Raw genomic sequence first — 22,512 nt, forward strand, 5'->3', positions numbered from 1 at the left:
CGACGCAGTTTCAACATGTCGAATCGGCCGAAGAAAAGCCGACGAGGACCAATTTCAGCCGACGGTGCGGAACACACTGAGGAAACTTAGTCGGCCGACGCACAAAAACTGCCCGACGGCCGACCGTCGGCTTGGTGTGTACCGGGCTTAAAAGGAATACTTAAAAGGAATGCACTGGAAATACTTGAACTAGAATTTACTAAAATACTTCCAATTAATATGTTGAAAAATAGTTTAATTAGGATTCACGGCTCGTGAATCTCAAAAGAGATCCTTAACCAGATGCCTTATTTGAGGTATCACATCAGTAACACGAACCAGTGAGACACATCACACACACTGAAGTTTAACACTCAGCGGATTTGTAGATCGTCATGAATGGCATGCATTCTGTTTCTGGAGAATTCTGCAGCGTTCTGTGGAGGATGCAGATTCACGTGGATTATTGGCTTATTCTATTTACATGCAACTGATTAGATTATTCCTGTCTCAAGCAAACATCCTTGTCCTTCGTGTCATGATTCTCACACACGCATATATGCACAAACGCACTAGTCGAGCCACGAACGCCGTGCTAAGTGAGATGAACTGTGACTTGGAATCTCATATGGTCCGTTGTTTCCGGAAGAAAGCTCTGAACACAACAGAGAAAATAAATAAATAAATACAAATTATTATAAAAAATAATTTAAAAAACGTAATTCCTATCGACCAGCTCACTTAGCACGGCGTTCGTGACTCGACTAGTCGAGACTGTTTTCCAAGATGGTTTCTGTCTGTATATGCGTAATATACTGTCTTTATAAAGTATCTTCTTATTAAACTGTCTGTACACTTACAAAGTTCTCAATGCTTCGGTTTGCATGTAGGGACCCTCATTATGTTACTGTGTTAGTGTGAGGCTATTTTGAGCCTTGTTAGTGGTATTAACTAGCGATTTACTTTTACTTACTCTGTGCCCCATATACTAGCGTTATGAGCTAATCTGTTTTTAGAGATAAAACTCTTTACATTCGATTATCATGAAAACGCATCCCAGGGAACGATCGACTCGGTAACCATGTGTTAATTACCCCTAGGTTCATTTTTCACCGGAATTGTCCTTTAAGGTAAATTAACAGCAGCTAAAATTAGTGTTTTATATTGATAGTTTCTTTTTATATATATATATATATATATATATATATATATATATATATATATATATATATATTAATTCTGAGTTTTGGTCACTTTGAGATCAGTTCAGATCAGATCAGTGTCAGACAATAACAATCCATTTATTTATAAATACAACTTTTTTTTTATTTCTTAAAATGCAAAAAGTGTTCGTCTGTAGTCATTATAATTATTCTAGTAACATTGCATTAGATATCAAAAACTAGAAATCAACAACATTTTACAACAACAGTTTAACCAAGTAAGATTTTTTTTAACTATTTATGCTCACCAAGACTCTGAAGTAAAAACAGTAATATTGTTGAATATTATTATAATTTAAAATAAGTGTTTTCTATGTGAATATATAGTAAAATGTAATTTATTCCTGTGATCAAAGCTGAATTTCAGCATCATTACTCCAGTCTTCAGTGTCAGTATCATAATTCTAATTTGCTGCTCAAGAAAAACGTATTATTATCAGTGTTGAAAGAATAATATTTTTGTAGAAACCGTTACAGCATTTACTTGAAATAGAAATCTTTTGTAACATTATTAATGTGTTTACTGTCACTTTTCATCTATTTAATGCATCCTTGCTGAATAAAAGTATTCATTTCGCACTGACGAAAAATCGTTCAGACCACAATCTTTTAAACGGTAACGTATGTAGAAACCAACATTAACCAAACTTAATTAATGCCTTAAAAGTGCATTGAGTTACTGCATTGAGCAATGTTAACCTCGAGGATATTGATGCGAATAAAGATGTGTGTGAGTGACAGATGCAAGGTAGGAGGTAAAGAGATCATGAGAAAAGAAGGACACAGGCATGAGATTTTCCGCTGTCTACCGAAGCAGCTTGAGACCGCAGAACCTTTAAACACACATGTGAATGTTTGCACAAGAGCTTCAATTGACCCCGTCAACGTCCAACGGGTCGCACTATCAGAACGGGGCCATCAGCGGTCCACACACACAGCTGAGATCCGATACGCGGACGACCAGCTGCGCTCTGACAGGATGCAGAGCCGATCCAGATGTGCATGAAGCGATCGACATGACAACTGTGCTTTTCACAAAGCACTTGTTTTATTTTCCTCCCGATCCTCCTCGCGGTCACACGGGATGGGCTCGGATAACTATCCGCTTCCAGCACTTGTCCAAATATGGGTCCTGCCCAACTAATGGAAACACAAACGTGCCTCCAGATCAGATACATATGTGAGACGGACGAGCGTGTGATCGTGCACATCTGTGTAAAAGCTCAGGCGTACTGTGTGCTTGGCTCCCAAAAATGCCAATAATCCCAATGATAATAAACTGAGTGTTTGTGTTCAAATGAACATGTGTGTTTGCTCAAGTGTTAATGATGGACAGTGAATGTGACCCCGTGCTTCCAGCCCGTCCCGTGACCCCCTCCGCCCCAGCGTGTCGTACAGTGACTGGGGTTTGACTGGGAGAGGAGCCCTGGCAGGGCCACGGGATCCGGCCCCCACTCATCTGAGGCCAAGGACAATGTTTGAACACCTGCCCACGGCTCTCAGGAGCGAGGGGAGGGCTTGTTATTCCCTGCGAAGCCTCTCAGTTGGACAGGGCTGGTTTACTCTCGAACAAACCGTCCGTACACGCAAAACTGGTCCCACCACACCGCTGTGTGTCTGTCATGCGGACAGACGTCGAGCCACAGTTGCTGATGAGTGAATTCTGAGTGCATGTTAAAAATGACAAATATGCTTAAGCATACGGATGCGTGAAGATTGTGCACAAAATCAGCCAATCAGATTCCTCCATCTGGTGTGATTGTTCATGCGTCGTTTATATCTGTCTCCAGGGTCCAAAATTAACACTCGCCAATTGGCAGTGTAATGTTACATGGTTAAAACTGTAAGAATGATGACCATCGGCGATGGAAGAGAAGTCAAATAAAAGAAATTCAAACAGCCTACTTTTTTTACCTCGGTGGAAAATTTACCTCAAGAAGTAATTTTATCATTAAGAAATTGCAATCAGCACATTTTAATAATATGATATAAGGTTACACTTTATTTTAAGGTGTCAGTATTACAGTGTAATTATATGTTTTTACATAGCTTTAATACATCAAAATAAGTTAAGCAATAACTTTTTTATTATTATAAATTATTATGTATTATTATGTTATACACGATTGAACTCATTTTTTAAATCAGTTTAATATAATTTAAGTTGAAATTACTTAAACATCCAAATAGATTGTACTTAAAAATCTAAGGTAGCATGAATATTGAATTAATGGAATTTATTGTTTGATTCCACTGAATTTGTGATCACTGAGATTACGTTTTAAAACGTAATTATGTTTAGGATTGGGGATAGGGTTAAGGGATATAATATATATATATATATATATATATATATATATATATGGTTCATGAATAAGTTACAATGTAAATACATTTTTATGTATAAAGCCAATTGATACACATTTATGCTTAATGTATTTGTAAACATTTTAGGAACACCTACTATTAATGTCTAATAAAGGCTTAACCATTATCAACTCTTTTACTACTGGTTTAAAATACTGTACATCAGTTAGGTATGGTTAACAAGATGTTATCAAAAGAATAAAAATAAAAACAGTTTGTTAATAACAGTGACGATGAATGAAGAACTCACTTTTTGTACATAGCATATGAATGCATGAACAATGTAGAGTTTATAACTATGAATTAACCATAAACTAATAGATTGCAATTTATTTGTGTTTTGTTACTGTATACGTATTAAGTGAAAAATGACACTCCATGTCTTTATGAATATGTGTGCAAGTGTGTATCAGTGAATGTTTTTATATGTATCTGTGTGTGTGTTTGTATCTGTAGATCTTACCTTCTTTTTGTCCCTCATGGAGCCTTTCCCTCTCACCATGATCTTGCATCCGGTCTCGGCCTCCAGCTGCTTGGCTGTGAGCCCCCGCGGGCCCAAGATCCGGCCCACAAAATTAAACTGCAACACACAAACACACACACACACACACATCACTCACTGCATCTGTGTCCGGATGGAGCCATACCATACATACTTTGGCATTAAACAAGTCACTGTTTCCATTAACAACACTACAGTGTAAAATAACAGATTATTTTGAAGCATTATTATGCTGGAGCATTACTCATCACATTCTGAAGATATGCATTGTTAATAATGCAAAGACACAAAAGAGTCAGCACATATCACTCCGACACTGGCTCATGGTTGCTTATCACACACAGTACAAAAATTATAATTACCATTTTTTTAAGCTCTTAATGGTCTCGCACCACAATATTTAGTTGCCCTCCAGAGACAGTTTATTAATGGTTGTTAACAGTTCTTCATTGGGTGTTGAATCTTTTAATGTCTCGGCCCGTAGAGACTGGACATCCCTCTCTCAGCATCTCATTTTAGCTCATCCACATTCAAAACACGAAAACACATCTGTTCTCTCAAGGTAATTTGAATGTTTATGTATTGTACTCTGTGTTGAGTAAGTTACTGTAAAAAAAAAAAAAAGTATAATAAGATTATGGTATTAATTACTTTTCTTAAAAGTAGTGCATTACTTATTACTAGGGCATTCAACATTAACCTGTTAACGCATGCGATTAACTCAAAACTCTTAATGCGTTAAAATAATTGAACGCAAATAGATTACTGAAGCACGTGAAATTGCATCATTAACGCAACGTCACACAGTTAGATCAGCGGTCCCCAACCTTTTTTGCGCCACGGACCGGTTTAATATCAGACAATATTTTCACGGACCGGCCTTTAAGGTGTGGCGGATAAATACAACAAAATAAAATTATACGACCGGCATAAAAACTGGGGTATTTTTTAAATATAATAATAAACGTGAATCTAATGTGTAGGCCTACTCGCAACTTTATTAGCAGCGTCCTCGTAACATCGTGCCTAAAGACAACTGAGAAAGCCTGAACACAAACAAAATGCCCCCAAAAGAAAAAAAATCTCCATGTTTTCGGTGCTGATGCGTTCATGTAACATGTAAGGGTGGCGCTGCCAATAAAGCACCTAAAAGCTGTCACAACGAACCGGCAAAATTAATGATTATGAATATGTAAAATATAGCAGGAGACATTTTAATTGTTTACTAATAAACCAGTTTTTGTTATGTCAGTGTCAGATGGAAAGATGAAGTTGGCGATGCTGACTCGCGATCTTCGCATGTAGTGAACGCGCCAGAGAGAAATGTACACTTCATACGGATTACATAAGCATACGGATTACATAAGCAGAGAGCAGTCTGTTTTCTTTTGTTTTGAATTGTTCTGTTTAAAAGTAGACATTTCAAGCTTTCTATATATGTCTCTCAGGTCTGTGAGGCAAGCAGGCTACCTTATATGCTGAGTTTCGGTTAATTTATGAGACCAGCTCCAGCTCATGCGCCGGCGCCTCCGTGTCGTGATTATCTATTTTTTTATATATTTACTTCTTATTTATTAAATCCAGACAATTGGTTGATGAAACATTGATTAAAATTAAGATACAACTAATACAAAACTAAATTAAATTTAAAGACAGGCTTTGTGCTTTCTGTTTGAGGTCTCTGTGAAAGTTTTAAAGCAGTCTTTCAGTGCCGCTTTCAGAGCGCTCACGTCCGTAACGGAGAACTGTCCCGTCTGTAACATTTTTTTTTTTTTGTGAAATAAATTTCTAAATAAATGTGACTTATAGTCCAGTGCGACTTAGGCTATATGTTTTTTATTCTTCATGGCGCATTTTTTAACTGATGCGACTTGTACTCCGGAGCGACTTATAGTCCGGAAAATACGGTAAGTTATTTATTATTTCTGTGCGGCCCGGTACCAAATGTCCCACGGACCGGTACCGGTCCATGGCCCCGGGGTTGGGGACCCCTGAGTTAGATGATCTTGAGAGTCAGGAGTTTATATCTACAATTGCGCAAGATCCTGTAACCCTGGTAGGTGGACATTTCTATTCTAACCCTTTAACCCGATTTCGCTTCTCTGTTTGCGATCAGATCATTTTAAGCTGCTAAACTCTCTCAGTCCAAAAAGTTTCAGTCCAATGATCCATTAAGCAAATTCATTCAAACAATCAGTCCAAAACAGCACTAAAGCAAAGAAAGCCAGGCTGATTACATCCGAGAGCAGGGAGAATTAGAGACTGCATTTTCAGTGAATGCTTCATTCCAGTGTTTATTTCACTTTAAAACACGAGCTGTGTCATTTTCTGTGATTGTTTCTGAAGAGCGCAAGCCCTCACGCAAACGTGAGTCCTTGTGTTCCTGTTCCGTACCGCAACTTGACTTGTCTAAAACGTAAACAAGCTCTTAGCTGTTGCACTGTACACAAACTATAAATTCTGAAAAACTTTTTTTTTCTGTAATGTTTTACATGGGTGCTTTGGTATGCATAAACATGGGCTACAAACAATCTCGACTATAAACAATAATATGGACTCCTTGTATCATTTGGTTATTTGGTGTCCTTTTGCAGTCTCCAAGTGTCCTTTTTTTGGAAAGACACCAACATTTTCCTTGAAAAAAAACTTGTAGAAAACACAATTTTGTGAGAATCACCCTTCAATCCAATGGTTTACTTTGCTGGATATAGCAAATGATGACAAAATTAATTTGTTAAAGGGGTGGTTGATTATGATTTCACTTTTCTAACTTTAGTTAGTGTGTAATGTTGCTGTTTGAGCATGAACAACATCTGCAAAGTTACAACGCTCAAAGTTCAAAGCAAAGGGAGATATTTGCTTTTAAAGAAATTGCTTTGTAAGGACTTCAACAAACAGCTGGCAAGGACTACACGACATTCCTCCAAATTTACATAAACCCGCCCCCGGAACACGACTTATAGATTATCAAGACAGAATACGCTAATCAATGACTAGAAGATAACTACGCATCAACTACAGAAATTCATCAATAACCATTCAGAAATGTCCTGTTGCTTCTACATGTTGCCACTTCTTCTTGAATCTCTCCATCATTGACTCTGTTGACATCATCTGACTCCGGTTTGAACATAAAAGGCTAAAAGTTTTTGAAAATTTCAGTGCATGTCTGTGTGAGGTAAAATGACACAAGTTCTTGAAGCTCCGCCCCCTGTGCTGGGAGCAGCAGCTCATTTGCATTTAAAGGGACAAGCACAAAACAGTGCGTTTTTGCTCACCCTCAAAAAGTGACAACTTTAACATGCTATATAAAAATATCTGTGGGGATTTTTAAGCTAAAACTTCACACTCTGGGGACATCAAAGACATATTTTACATCTTGTGAAAAGGGAATTATACCACCCCTTTAAATAAGATAAATGGTATATGCTTAATTTCATGATAAGTGTACAAAAAATCTAGCCTGGCTGCGCCCTCCTACGCACTTCCGCTCAATTTCATTTTCCTTCAGTACTACGTCTGGGACTGCTGTATATTCTTAGGTTTCCAGAAATCAATTTTTTGTAGGACCAATCAGCGAACAGAGGGCGTGGCTGAGAACGATGACGTTGATGTAGTGCGTCAGTTGGAGTTGGAGTAATGGCAGCGGAGAAAGACGTGAGAAAAGCTATTCGGTCTGTTGTTGCAAAACTGCCGAATATACAGAAGTTAAAGCCGGAGCAAGAACAATGTTTGCTAAGTTTTGTTGGTGTCCATGATGTTGTGGCCCTCCTCCTGCACGGGGTTCGGGAAAAGTTTGATTTTCCAGCTCACTCCGCTAGCACTAGAAGTGCCAGAATTCCATAACTACTAGAACTGCCGCAAGCGGTCATTTTGATCGCTAGATTCAAAACTCTATATCTTTAATGATAAATACCCAATTGAGAGATTAATGCATTTATTGTATTAGGATGCCTTTTAAAAACAAAACGACACCAAACTGTACATTTAAACAAGTTTAATTATACATTTATAAATAAATAATATCCGTAGATGCCCTGAACAAAATGACGGAGTAGCCTATGTTTTCATGTTTCCACTGTTTGATCTCGCCCGCGCCCGCCGACACACACACACACACACGCAATCTTGACATTGCAGCCTGTTCATTATAGCCATAATAAAATATTATAATAATAGTCAACCTAACATATAAAAATTCCACTGCTCTGTTTCTCAGTACTAGTAGGCTACAATTCGTACCATTTTATGCGTGTGAAGAGGATGATTTTTTCCGTCGATATTGGAACGTGAGTGAAGTACAAAGCCTATGATAAAGAATAGTTTACCATCCAAATACATCGCAAATGTTGAAACATTTTGATTCTAATTAGAGTTACGTGAGCCTAACGCCGCTTACTTTCACTTTCGCTTATAAAGCATTTCATTTTGGTTTTAGTTATTTTTTTCATTCTTGTTCTGTTCTGAATATCATTACATTTAAATGATTTGTTGTTGAATATGTTTAGTGTATTTTTTTACCACATTTTATTGTTGCGTATATTGGTATAATAATACCACGAAATTCAGTGCGGTCAATATGACCGTTTATGGTCGAAATAGGTAAATACGTTCATTTGTTTTTTTGTCTTATGTGTAATTTATATGAAAAACATTTTAAATGAAAATACAGACACTTTTAGGAAAAGTCAGGTACCAGCAGGATTTATTTTTTCAACAGTTATTGCAGATATAAAATTCAAAACGGTCAAAATGACCGCCATGGCAGTTCTAGTGGTGAATGAGTTAGCTAAGGCGAACGATAGGGATGCAAAGCCGATAGTTGTTGTCGTCTCCCCTCATGTTGCACTAATTGAGGAACAAGTGAAGGAGGCAGAAAAGTTGTTTCCGTATCGCACAGTAGCCTGGTGATCACTGTACAGCATTTGCAGCAGATCCGAAACGACCGCAGCGGCGTATTGTTAATGATTAGACCCAGCTTCGACAGTTGACTGAATACATCACTGTCCTTAGTGTCAAATATACATTTAGAATTTACAATTCGGCGCATGACATACGTCACGACCACACGTTAGCGATTGGCTATGGCAGACCCTGAGTGACTCTGGGCAGATCCAATAGTTTTGAACTTTAACAGAGAACCCACCTACAAGGAAGTAAACGTTTCTCAATGGAGAGAGGCCAGACTCTCTGTACAAATGAAATGTACGAGAGTCTGGTAGAACCAGGCTACAAAAAATCATGATCTATTGACAAACCTATTTTTATAACATTTTAGGCGGTCAATTCAGGTTGACTGGGACACTTTTTACCATTGATATGACTGGGAAAAAGTGATCCAGTCAACCTGAATATATACATATATAGCAATTTCACATGAGTAGGAGTGTGATATGGCTCTATATCTGCACGTCTGTGATTCGGCCGTAGACAATTATCTTTACATTCAATGTTTTCCAAGCTGATTTTAGTGTTTTTTTTTTTTATTTGATCAAAAACTCCTTCATTATTACACATTAACCATCACTCGCCTTTAAGATAGTGAATTCTGATACCTCCATGTCTGCAGGCAGAGGCAGTAAACCCATAACTATATATTACTAGACTAAAATGAAACGAAATGCATACTAAATGGTGGATTAGAGAAAAAAATAACATTTTTGGCATTTTTGCCCAGTAAGCCCTGGTTATTTTCTGACCCTGGTTAGTCCCAAAAGGGATCATGAACATGCGAGATGGTTTAAAGACAGTTAGGAGTTGTAATTCTGCAGAACTGTGCGAAAGAAATTCCCTGGGAAGTACTTTATTGGAGGCGGCTGGCTAAGTGTTATCACAGAGCTCATCAGCCGACAGTCTCCCACACGCCAGCGCCTCCTCTGGGCCTTCAATGACAAGATAACAGCCGTCAATCGTTCACTTAATCGATCAGGTATTAGCACTGACCTGAAGGCTGTCAGTCAAAGGCTCTGGCCCGGTCTGTACCCTGTCAGGAGATCTGGCAGGCAAATGTTTTTGTGTTACAAACAACTCTGAACACACTATCGTTCAAAAGTTTGGGGTCAGTATTTTTTTTTTTTTTCTCTTATACTCACCAAGACTGCATTTATTTGATCAACAATACAGTAAAAACATGCAACTACGTGTCAAATTATTCTACTAACCCGAACTCTCACAACTAACCCTAACCTAACAGTCTACTAATACTCTAATGAGAGTTAGTTGTTATGGCAAAGTTACTTATTAGTAGTAGAATGTCTGAAGTGGACCATCGAAATAAAGTGTAACGAAACATTTCTTAGTATAATCAATGTTGGAAATCTTTGCATTGCTTAGATTTTTTCAGGATTCTTTGATGAATAGAAAGTGCAAAAGAACAACATTTGTTTGAAATAGATCACTTTTGATCAATGAAATAATTATATTATTTAATTAAATATTTAATTTTAATGTATCATTGCTGAACAATCTTACTGACCTTTCCAAAGTTCTCCATTACACGTGTCTGTAAATAAAGCAAGCTCATTATTTATTTAAAAAATAGTAACTCAGATAATATTGTGTAAATTCAAAATATATAGAGCACAATATTTTACCTGTTACTTCAGATTATGTAACACATTACATGCAACTCATTATCCTCATCACAACAACACCCAATTATTTCTTCATACTTCAAACTGTACAGTCACATTTTTTAAGGCAGTTTGCCTGTTCCCATCTCTTTCTCTTCTTTAAGGGAACTCCATTCTAATACAGTCAGAGTGACGTGCAGCAGTGGTTTGTTTTGGAGCTGAAACTCAACGCATGCAGCCTTGCGTTCTGTAAAATCCCATTTTACACTACAGACCTCCTGCTCTAATCAATAAGCCTTCGGGGTCTGCTTTATCAGTGTGTTTGGTATTCCAACGTTACGCTCTTTTCACATGACTAACTCCATGCATAATCGACTACTGGTAAAACACAGTCACTGAGTATGTGTTTGTGCACTTTTTTTATTTATTTTGGCACCCTTCATCCCTGTCCAAGAGCCTTGCGGATATGAATGAAAAGAAGCAATTAAATTTTACTTGGAGGCACAAAGCACCAGGGCGTGCATCACATTTATATGCGTGTTCGCTCACTCTTCGAATAAAATTTGTGTGCCTGTGTTTAATATTTCTGCATGTACATAAATAAATCAGCATCAAGCAAGGATCTAAATATGAGAAGACTGTCACTCCATCTTTTGTTATTAATAAATCTGTTAAAATATACATACACCTTTTAAATGTCAATAAATCATATTTAAATTAAAATGTGTTTAATGTCTAAGAGCAAAAAGCTGTCAATCCAAAATTAATTTATGTTTGCACATACTGCATTAGTGACATGCATCCATACAATACCGCCGCTCTCTCCGCTGGTTTACTTTCTACTGCCTTGAAAACAATATCAATGTTAAAGGTGCAGTAAGTGATATCTGAGAAACACTGTTGAAAGTGGATCGGACTGAGCAGCACAACACACTTGTAGCCAATCAGAAATAGGGGGCGTGTCCACTCATGATGGGGGAGGAGAGAGAGAGCCAATCAGCAGTAGGGGCATGTCCACTCATGATGGGGGAGGAGAGAGAGGGAGTGAGCCAATCATCAGTAGAGGCGTGTCCACTCATTATGGGGGAGGAGGGAGAGTGAGCCAATTATCAGTAGGGGCGTGTCCACTCATTATGGGGGAGGAAGGAGAGTGAGCCAATCATCAGTAGAGGCGTGTCCACTCATTATGGGGGAGGAAGGAGAGTGAGCCAATCATCAGTAGAGGCGTGTCCACTCATTATGGGGGAGGAGGGAGAGTGAGCCAATCATCAGTAAGGGCTAGTGTTGTCACGGTACCAAAATGTCAGTATTCGGTACCAATACCAGTGAAAATCCACGGTTCTCGGTACCAATTTCGGTACCAAAGGGCTAGAAATCAATAAGTTATTTGCTGATACTTCCTCGTCATCATGGAGAGCGCAGTTCGCACCGTTTCAAAAATAGTCAATCTCCGAATGCGAATGAACTTAGTCTGAATTAGTATTGTTTTTATACAGTATGAGGATCCTTTTTCAAATACAAGGTCAATATTGATTTTCACTAACGACAAAACAACAAATTATCCATGAACTTATATGGAACTACCCACTAAATATTGGACGTCGGATAGACATGCAGATCATGTCTATATTGGGTCCGTCGGTCCATGACCAATTCTGGACATCTATTTGACGTCCAAACTAGGTCCACTATTTGGACGTCCAACTATGACCCAACTTGGACCTTTGAACTGGGTAATTTTTTGGACGTCATTTGGACGTCTATGACAGGTGCAGGAAATTTACATGATTACTAGGGGTGTAATGGTTCACAAAATTCACGGTTTGGTTCGATATATATGATACACTTGTGTCACGGTTCGGTTCGGTACGTTTTTGATACAGCAAAAAGAAAGAAATGCCAGGGAAATTTCCTTGATTTAATTTTATTAAAACTAAAATCATAAAGTATGATTTTTTTTTTACTTTGAGGAATTCTAGAGCTATAATTGACTCTTCTTAGGAGCATATAAAACAAAACAGCTCCTTGGAAAAAATGAAATGTAATATTGTAGTAGTTATAAACAAAGGTTTATTTTAGTTCAGATTAACATTTGAGGGCATCAATTGTATTCATAATGTCAAAATTAAACTGACGTAATGTTACTTGAAGGCATTATGCCTACTATTCCTGCCAAACTTCCATGGTTGCAGTTAGTGTTACTACAGTAAATCCATGGTGAATGTTGCTGATCTGTGGACACTGGATAGTTCATTCATGTCACAATGTTTCTTCCTGGTTTCCACGTCAGCGCTGTTTGATCCGTTAATAACGGAGAAATGTGAATGTTTCTCACTAGATCTCGCAGCGATGTTATTACTTCTGTGGCGAATTCAAATGCTTTCTTTACTGGATCTCTTATTAGCGCTGTGTAGTAACAGTGTCGCATGATCACGATCGGCTCGCGCTGCACTGGTCCAAACTGATAAACGGTCCTTCAACCACACAATAACGAGCAGTTTCGTTCCGCTTGCATTACGTTTGCCATTTGATGTTGGGCAATGTTGTGGTCGCGCCGGCGTCTCTTACATTATGAGCGCGCTTGCCACGCGCAATGCGCGTGTGTGTGTGTCTCAGCGCTTTAATAAAGAGGACGCGCAACAGCACGCGCTCAGTGCATGCGTGCATGCATGCGCATCAAGGAACCGGGTTTGAACGGGTCCTCGGTACCACCGGTACTTAAGAAAACTTGGTACCGTGACGTTTACGTTTTTTTAGTACCGACTTGGTACCGAAGTACCGGGTCTTTTGACAACACTAGTAAGGGCGTGTCCACTCATTATGGGGGAGGAGGGAGAGTGAGCCAATCATCAGTAAGGGCGTGTCCACTCATTATGGGGGAGGAGGGAGAGTGAGCCAATCATCAGTAGAGGCGTGTCCACTCATTATGGGGGAGGAGAGAGAGTGAGCCAATCATCAGTAGGGGCGTGTCCACTCATTATGAGGGAGAAGGGAGAGTGAGCCAATCATCAGTAGGGGCGTGTCCACTTATTATGGGGGAGGAGGGAGAGTGAGCCAATCATCAGTTTCTGAAATCACTCACTGCACCTTTAAAATTTTCATATTTTTATCATTTATATTTTTAATAGAAATCCTAGCACTGCACAGGATGTTGACGACTCCACGCAACTCACACAATAAATGTCATAAGGGAACATTCATTATAAAATGTGACCTCCCCATCAGCCCCTTGCTTTTTACTATTCATAGTTTATTCCTATTTCATTTTGAGATGCAACGAAATTACCAGTACCAGTCCCAGAAGAGTCTCCTGTAAAATATATCTAAAATGAATTATGAATCATGAATAATCACTTTACTTATTATTGTGCATGCACTGTACAGAATGTATATATATATAAAAAAACTGTATATAGCTACATTATATTTTATCTTATCTTTCATGCACAGTAACCAAGGTTTTATTTACTGAACAATGCCAGAGGACTGATAGGCTCCTCTGAATATCATTTCTAATTGGTCCATTTGCTAATCAAATTACGCAATATAAAAAGATAAGATAAAAAGTTACACTTTATTTCGATAGTCCACTTTAGACATTCTATTAACTATAAGTAACTTTGCAACTACATGTCAAATAACTCTCATTAGAGTATTAGTAGACTGTTAGGTTAGCGTTAGTAAAATATGTTGACATGTAGTTGCAAAGTTACTTATACTGTAGTTAGTAGAATGTCTAAAGTGGACAATCAAAATAAAGTGTTACCAAAGATAAAAGTAAAAGGTAATGCACTCATTATTGGTTATTAATCTTTCTATATGCTTCTCAGCCTGCCCGGAAAATACCCTCATGGACCGCCACTGGAAATAACAAGCCCTTTCAGAAGCCAAGCCACCACAAAGGTCATGCGTGTTCAGAGCTGCTGTCACTGTGTGATGGAAAACTGCTCGGTATATCAAATCAAAGTCTTCTCTTCAGGCCTGCACAGGCCAATTTTCAAGGTGCCCTTGGAGATTGAGTAATCAGTGCGAGAGACTCCAGAAGGAACGGCTTCACTCTGAAACCAGCAGGCGCAAATTATACATCCACGGTCTCCCTGCTGTATTCACACATCTGTCGGGATTACACACACAGCTCTCTGAGGCGTATCACAGACGCTCGGATGACCTCCGCTCTCTCCGTCTGGATTATGTGACGCTCGGGCCTGGTGAGAGCACTCGAACACAGACACATACGGACAAACCTGAAAAAACTCGCCTTTATTCAGCTGTTGGCTTTCAGAGATGTTCCCCTGATGGGAAAAATCTGTTGCAGTGTCCTTCACATATTGTGATTTGAGCTTGGACTATATATTAAACTTTAAAATCCATTTTAAACATTTAATAATGAATTCAATGGACTTATTAGTGGATAACCAGTCAATATATCATATAAAGACGTTAAACAGTATTTGCGACACATTTAATTTTGGACACATGACGTACTGTATATTGAAATGCAAAAGTGCCTGCACCCACTTTTTCAGGAGCCTTGCTTCTAAGATTATTTAACGCCTTTTATAAATGTGAATTACAGAACTACTTAATTTAATAATTTAAAACAGGACTGGTATTTATCCATTGAGATTAGACTGGTTTGCTCAAAGAGGGTGTTGATTTTATTAACTCTTTTCCTACCAGCGTTTTTTTAATTTTTTATTTGCTAGCCAGTACCAGCAGTTTTGATAATTTTCACAAAACTATCATGGCCCCCAGAATATTTAGTTCTATAAATATTTGAACATATTTTATGAAATGAAAGAACAGAGCCTCTGCTTTTGAACAGAAAATAAACCTTTTGTCTAGATTTATGTATTCTTTTTTTATCACGTGGGTAAGTTTCATTAAAAAAGCAACATTTTGAACAAAAAGCTGAGAAAATCACATTTTTGTCAAAGACTCCATCCGGATCGGATTCAGAATGATGATCAAAACACAGATGCAGTAAAGATCACAGAGTCCATCAACATCCCCAAAGCTTCACAGTCATTACCTCTTCATGGGTTCAATATTTCATTTGGTTACTTGGCAGTTTTGATTTATATGCTTCTATCGCTTGTTTCTGCTTCTTCGCTTGTGTTTTAATTAAGAGATTCTGCACTCTTTCAGAAGATGCGTAACAGCAGACTCTACCGTATAACAGTGAAAACCTGGATTTCTGGAAAATTACGTCAATGGTGGAGAAAGAGTTAATGTGATTTTCCCCCAAAAGGGTTGCGTTTCACTTTATTTTACACTTTTACACTTATGTGTACTTACCTAAGAAAGTACTGGGTAACTACATGGGTTAAAGTTAGATTTAGAGGTAGGTTTAGGGTACCTAGTACCTAGTTATTACCCAGATATTGCAATTACTATAATACACAGTATGTACAAGGGGGAAAGGACTGTAAAGTAAAGTGCTACCAGAAGTTGTTTCAGAGGCAGAGAAAGTACGATTCACTATAACATCCACTAATGAATCGTATAGCGAATAAGTTCAGGGACATTTATTAAGAGTAAATGGGGCAATTTGGATTTCAAGTCGACTGTAGGACAAACTTTTTATTCTGAAAGCCATTTGACAAATGTTGCTGGTATATAGCACAAAAAAGTAAAAAAAAAAGTCACACAAGAAAAAGCAGCCACACATAGACTCGATGTATTCTCACGCACACGGCACACCAAAAGCGTAAGTGACAGCAGCGTCTCGTCTACCTGAATGGATGCAACACTTCTCCACCTCTCAACTCTCCGGCTGTCACCCCGAGCTCTCCTATCAAACGCACACAATCTCACTCTCTTGTACCTGCGTCTTTTGTGTGGGCCTGCTCCTGCTGCGCGTCTCTCACAGCTCTTTTGATGCTTTGATGAATGTCTGCATGCAAGTGTGTGAAGAGGGCTGTGCAAGTGTCTTGGTGTGTTCTTGTAGAGAGTGACGAGAAGAAAAGATGAATTGAATTTTCATCTTCCTCGCTGGCAGGTGATGTCAGGGCAATGGATGGAGCAGGCCGGTGTGTGTGAATAGATTAGCGTGAGATGTGTTTGTTTGTGCGAGAAACGCTACCGGTGTGACGCTGTTCAGAAGTGGTGAGAGCAGACTACACTGCGGCATCAATGGTTCCATGAAGAACCTTAACATCCATATTAACATGTTCTTCCCACTAAAGGTCCTTGCACACTGAGCCTGAAATTTCCGTATGCGTTTTTTTTTTGACGGACGAAAGTTTCGGAGGCAGTGTGTAAACGTGATTGACACAACGTGAGGTCATGTTTATTTTTTCAACGTGCGATAATTTCGGACGAGAATTTTGGACTCTGTGTTCATGGACCTTAAGAAAAAAGTGGTTGTTTTAAGAACTGTTCCCAGAAAGGTTCTTTGTGGAACCCAAAATGATGGTTCTATGGTATTGCTGTGAAAACACTCTTCTGGATCCATCCATCCATTGCCCTGACATCACCACATTTAATTCATCTTTTCTTTTCGTCACTCTCTACAAGAACACAACAAGACATTTACTCTTCACACACTTGCATGCAGACATTCATGTGTGTGTGTGTGTGTGTGTGTGTGTGGTGAGCGTTTAACCTTTTCTGTGGGTCTGTTTCGTGATCAGGGTGGCAGCTGCGTCCTCCTTTGGGTTCTCAACATTCTCTTGCTTTTTAAATCCCACACAACCCTTCTAAGCACATGCAGGAGCACAGGACCAAAGACCCGTGTGTTTGGTGACAATCTTAGCAAAACCATGATAGAGTCTACCCAACTGACATTCAGTCTTGTATGTCTTAAATCACCATGGCTTTTATTGAATAACTGCTTAAACTTTGGTCTGTCCCGAATGCAAACTATCAAATGTCTTCAGAAGACTTGGAATATAGCGGATGAGTCATTGGGAATATGTTTTATGATACTTTCATGCTAGTTCTTTTCTCTTTCTGTAGACCTTGGTCCCTTAAGGTTTTCAAAAAAGAGCAGCTTGAATGTTCTTCAAAGTGTTTTCTGTTGTATTCTACTGAAGAAAAAGACAGGTCTGGAATGATTTAAGGATAAATAAATAATGACTTAAAGAGTTAACCCAAAAATGAAAACAGTGTCATCATTTACTTAACCCTCATGTCTTTCCAAACGTAAAAGACTTTTGTTAATGTTCACAATTTGTAATGAAATCTACAATCCAAATTATACCAAATCTTTGCTGCTTCAAAAAGTTAAATAAAGATTGAAATATGAATCGAGATTTATTTTAGGCTTTTATTCACATAAAAAAAATTGATGAATGCACATACATACAGTAGAGCTCATCAAATATGGTACACTGAAGCTGCTTCATGCACAAGAACCAAAGGACTGCACTTTTACAACAAGTGTGCTTTGGTTGTGTGGACTTTCAATGGAGGGACAGAAATCTCTCAGGGTTCATTAAAAAGTCTTCATTTGTGTTTCAAACATGAACGAAAGTCTTATGGGTTTGGAACGAGGGTAAGTAAATAATAACAGATTTTGTCAACTTTGGGTGAACCATTCCAGTGATATTTCATGGATTTTCCCATATGGAGTTTGAACATACATCATATCCATTAGGTTAATTTCTCATAATAAGCTCGTTAATATCCCAATTCTTTCTCCTAGAAGTCAATTAGATGAAACCTAGAACAGAGTAGGAAAAGAGCCCATTGATCTTATAGGTGTCTCCTAGAGTTTCTGAAGAGATCTCAACACTGTGCTCAGATTTAATGCAAAAAAGTGTGCAATCAAAAGTCAAAGATCACATACAAATCTGAGCCATGTGATCCACATTCATTTAACGGCTCTGTATTCTGTCAACAGCTTTAATTCATTTGAGTAAGTTGACACTTGAAACCTAAGAACTCTGTGAAGTCTCTTGAGAAAGAGTAACTACAGCGCAATAAAGACGTCCTCTAGTTCAGTTAGCAGCCCAAACCCCTACAGCAGACCACAAACCACACCACTTCTGCACTTAAAACATTAACTGACTGATTGTTTCAAACCATTCATAAATGTTAACACGACTGGTAGTCATGATCATATCACTGGGCTTTTGCCAATGCAAAGTTCCCTCTGACTAGAAGTGCGTGAAAAGTCAACGTATAAAGACATCTTGACTTATCTGCATCATCGGTGTAAACCTTAGCCCAGCTCTTTAATGCTCCGGCGCCCCAAACAAAAGCCACATAAAAAAGCACTGGGCTTTAATGGAAACTCTAATATCTGCTGTTCAAGGCTGGAGCCTATTTACTCATTCTGCACAGTGGAGATTAAGTGTGTTTTCCATCAACTACAATAAAATAGGCAGCGGGGACGTAATTAGGGCCGTTTAAGACAGAGCGCATGCAGGTCTGCCAGAGACTGGGAGTGATGGCATTATCTTATGAAGATAAACGAGTCGGCTCTGGTAATAGGCAAATTAATTATTGCATGGCTTCTAATAGCACTGCGCTCTGATTCCCTGCTGCAGGATGTCTTTTGTTTTCATTATTGTGCAGGACAAGGGGAGGGGAAGGAGGGCACGTCTCTTCTCGGAGAGGTGGGGGACTCGTGGAGAGAAAAGGAGACGTCTAACCGCGTGTATTCCTCCATATCTACAACACTTGATCTCAAATGTTTTATCACGGCTTCCTGTGCTGGTGATCCGTGAGTGGTATTGATTGGTCGATCCCCTTGTGGTAGTCTAATTTCACTCTGTTAGTGTGTGTGTGTGTGTGTGTGTGTATGGGGGGGGGGGGGGGGAGCAAATGTAATCTACATTTGCTCTCCATTTAATCTTTTAACTCTCAAGGTTTAGGAGAAATAAAATATATTATAATATATATCAGTGATTCCTAACCAGGGGTAAGTGTATCTCAAGGGTACTTGGAAAGAATATGCTATTTTAACACACACACACACACACACACACACACACACACACATATAAATATACCATTTTCAACAAAACATTTAATGACAAAATATAATGTGTTGTAACTATCAAGTTACAATTAGTACATTAAAAAATATAAGATACGAGTTATTCATATTAATTAACAAAACCAAAAGTTTCAACATTTTTTTTTTCATTTCAAGATTTAATGAGTCTTTTTTCATTATGATACCAGGGCATTTGTAACACCCTCAATTAAGTCATACATTAAAAACAAGATCATCATAGAAACTTTATCCAGGTTATTTTCAAGTATGACTTTGATGTATTTTAGTGTATTATTGAATACATGAATAGATCAAATAGACAAACTGTGATGAGATTCATAGTAAAATATGTGCGTACATAAAGACTGAACTTCTTCGCACTTATCTCTACAACATTCAATCCTATTTTCTCCCAATAGGAATGTGGGGCCGGTTGCACCAGCTGTACGTAAGTCACAATTTAGCCTAGTTGTGATGTAAATCGGCACTAAGTTACAACTTGTGCACTACTAAATATTTTTGAGTTGCACCATTAAACTTGAAACATAACTAAATATGTACGGAAGCCTCAGACCAACAGCTGAAATAAAACAGCAGATTGATTGAGTTGAATAAATAAGCTCAGGTTACACCTGCAAACTTATGCTTTATGGATAATAATCTTACTGCATGTAACAGGTGTTTTTGCTGAAGCAGTCCTCTGATGGTTGTCTCTGTAAATTACTGAGCGTTTGTTAAACTCTGCACTTGTGTTTTATTTATAATACCTTCGCTGTTAAGTCTTTCTCTGAACAAAAATAAAAATAAATCTACATGATATTTTCAGCCCAGAACTGTCAAAACTCGTGAAAGACAAACTTTAGTGTCTCATTAAAGCAACTTGATGAGACTGATTTTCACCCCCAGTATTAACCCTGCATATGTTTCTGTTGAGAATCATATTTTATACATCAGGCTTTTATGGCTCACATAGTATGATATAGTTAGAATATTTAGCTCAGTAAAACTCCTAATTTTTATTAAGAGGCCAAACTGGTCAAAAATATTTAAGTCGGTGCAGTTGATGATATTTATATGGCTAAAAAGTGAGATGAAATTCTGATAGCTTTTAATGTACATCAATGAGATCTTTATTACAGTATAGCAGACTACTTACATAAAATGCATATCAGTTGTCACTCTATATCTCCCAATAATACCAATTGAAATGTTTTGTTTTATGATGAAAGCACTGTAGTTTTAAAACATATGCATTGAGAGATTAACAAATAAGCCTTCCTGATGCCTGATAGATCATATTTGATACTCACATTTGAACATGATTTTTCTAAAAAAAAAAAGATGATAATCAAGTAAACCTAAGTTCCATCAGTTCAGTAAGTGCTCATCTTGAAATATTGCTAGCAATATGAAAACCAGTAAAGATTTCACAGCAAAAAGACACATGAACCACGACTTGAAGTGGGATGTTTTTACAATTATGCTAAATGGTCTTTTATGTGCTAAAAAGTATAAAATATTAATCAGACGACAGAAGGCATGTAGTAGATATAGTGTGCAACAGGTTTTTCAGCAAAGTTTTGATGGTGTTGATCATTTACGAGGCTGTTGGAAACACTGATACAGCATATTATATCCTAATATACTGGTGACATATTGTAATTGCACTGGAGCATGTCTGAGCTCTCAGTGAAATGGACTGATGTTCAGGTGTCCATCAGGAGAGGGAGGAACCGAGGAGCCCTGCAGGAGTAAAGCTGAGGGCTGTGGTGGTGTTACGAGCGCTCATCATGTCCTAATGAACCCTAATTAACCTTCATTAGCCGCGAGGTGATCCGGAACACCGCCGCACGTCTCCCCTGTGTGCGTGTTATTGTTTATTATCACCAGAGTAATGAGAAGACTCACCGTGGGCAGAGCCGGAGTGAGTACGGGAGCGTTTTAATGTAGTCGGACCGCAGAAAAGGTTTTAAAGATAGATGCTGGAATCTATAACCTTATTCCATGAAACACTCAATCTATTATTCAATCCATATGTTCATATCATAACTTCACCAAGCACTTTCATCAGGAACCAGGAATCAGAACAAATACACACTGATGGGTTTAAATATTAACTCTGACAGCGTTTCGGCTCGATCTGATATTTGCTAATATTTGGTTTAATTATCTGTGTAGGATTAATAATTATTTTCAAAGAGGACAACTGAACATGTAATTTGGATTAGAAATTCATAATGCATTTGGGTATTATGACAAGTCCATTATAACTATACAAATTTAAATTAAGTAATTATACATAATTATTAATAGGATTCACACATTTTAAAAATATTTTTTATTCAACCCATCTCATAAATCATTCTGATTTCTGAAACTTTTTGGCCAATTTTTCGAGAAGAACCAACGCAAGTTCTTTTCAAGAGCATATCTATAGCCAATTAAATATTCACAACCGTTCTAATGTTTAGAGTCAGTACAATTTTTCAAAAATAAATTAATATGTTTATTCAACAACAAATTAAAGGTGATAATACAGACATTTATAACGTTACAAATGCTGTTCATTGAACTTTATATTTATCAAAGAATCCTGAATTTTTTTTTCATGGTTTCAACATTGATAATTAAAAATGTTTCTTAAGCAGAAAATCATCATATTAGAAAGATTTTTGAATGATCACGTGACACTAGACTGGAGTAATTATGCTGAAAATTCAACTTTGCATTAAGTAAATTACTGAAATTGTCAAGTAATTTACAAATTAAATTACATTTTAAAATGTATTAAAATAATTTAAAAAATCACTGTCACGGCTTGGCTGAGGATGAATACGAGGTGATCTACGAATTGGATCTAAAATGCAGTGTGAACTTTATTAAATAAAACAAAGCAAAAGACAAACAACGAGAAAGGTAACG

At 37.8% G+C, this 22,512-nt stretch overlaps 1 protein-coding gene across 5 annotated transcripts in view; it reads right to left on the reverse strand.

The window, feature by feature from the left end:
* The window catches only part of qkib (QKI, KH domain containing, RNA binding b), a 111,815-nt gene that overhangs the window by 53,238 nt on the left and 36,065 nt on the right, over window positions 1-22,512 (reverse strand). For all 5 annotated transcript variants that reach the window (XM_084092831.1, XM_084092829.1, XM_084092827.1 and 2 more), the window contains exon 3: window positions 4,033-4,149. In XM_084092831.1, coding sequence (XP_083948957.1) covers window positions 4,033-4,149 — 117 coding nt within the window. The remainder of the gene's footprint in view (window positions 1-4,032; window positions 4,150-22,512) is intronic.

This window comes from Abramis brama (genome assembly GCF_963993115.1).
Source record: "Abramis brama genome assembly, chromosome: 19".
Taxonomy (NCBI): Eukaryota; Metazoa; Chordata; class Actinopteri; order Cypriniformes; family Leuciscidae; genus Abramis; species Abramis brama.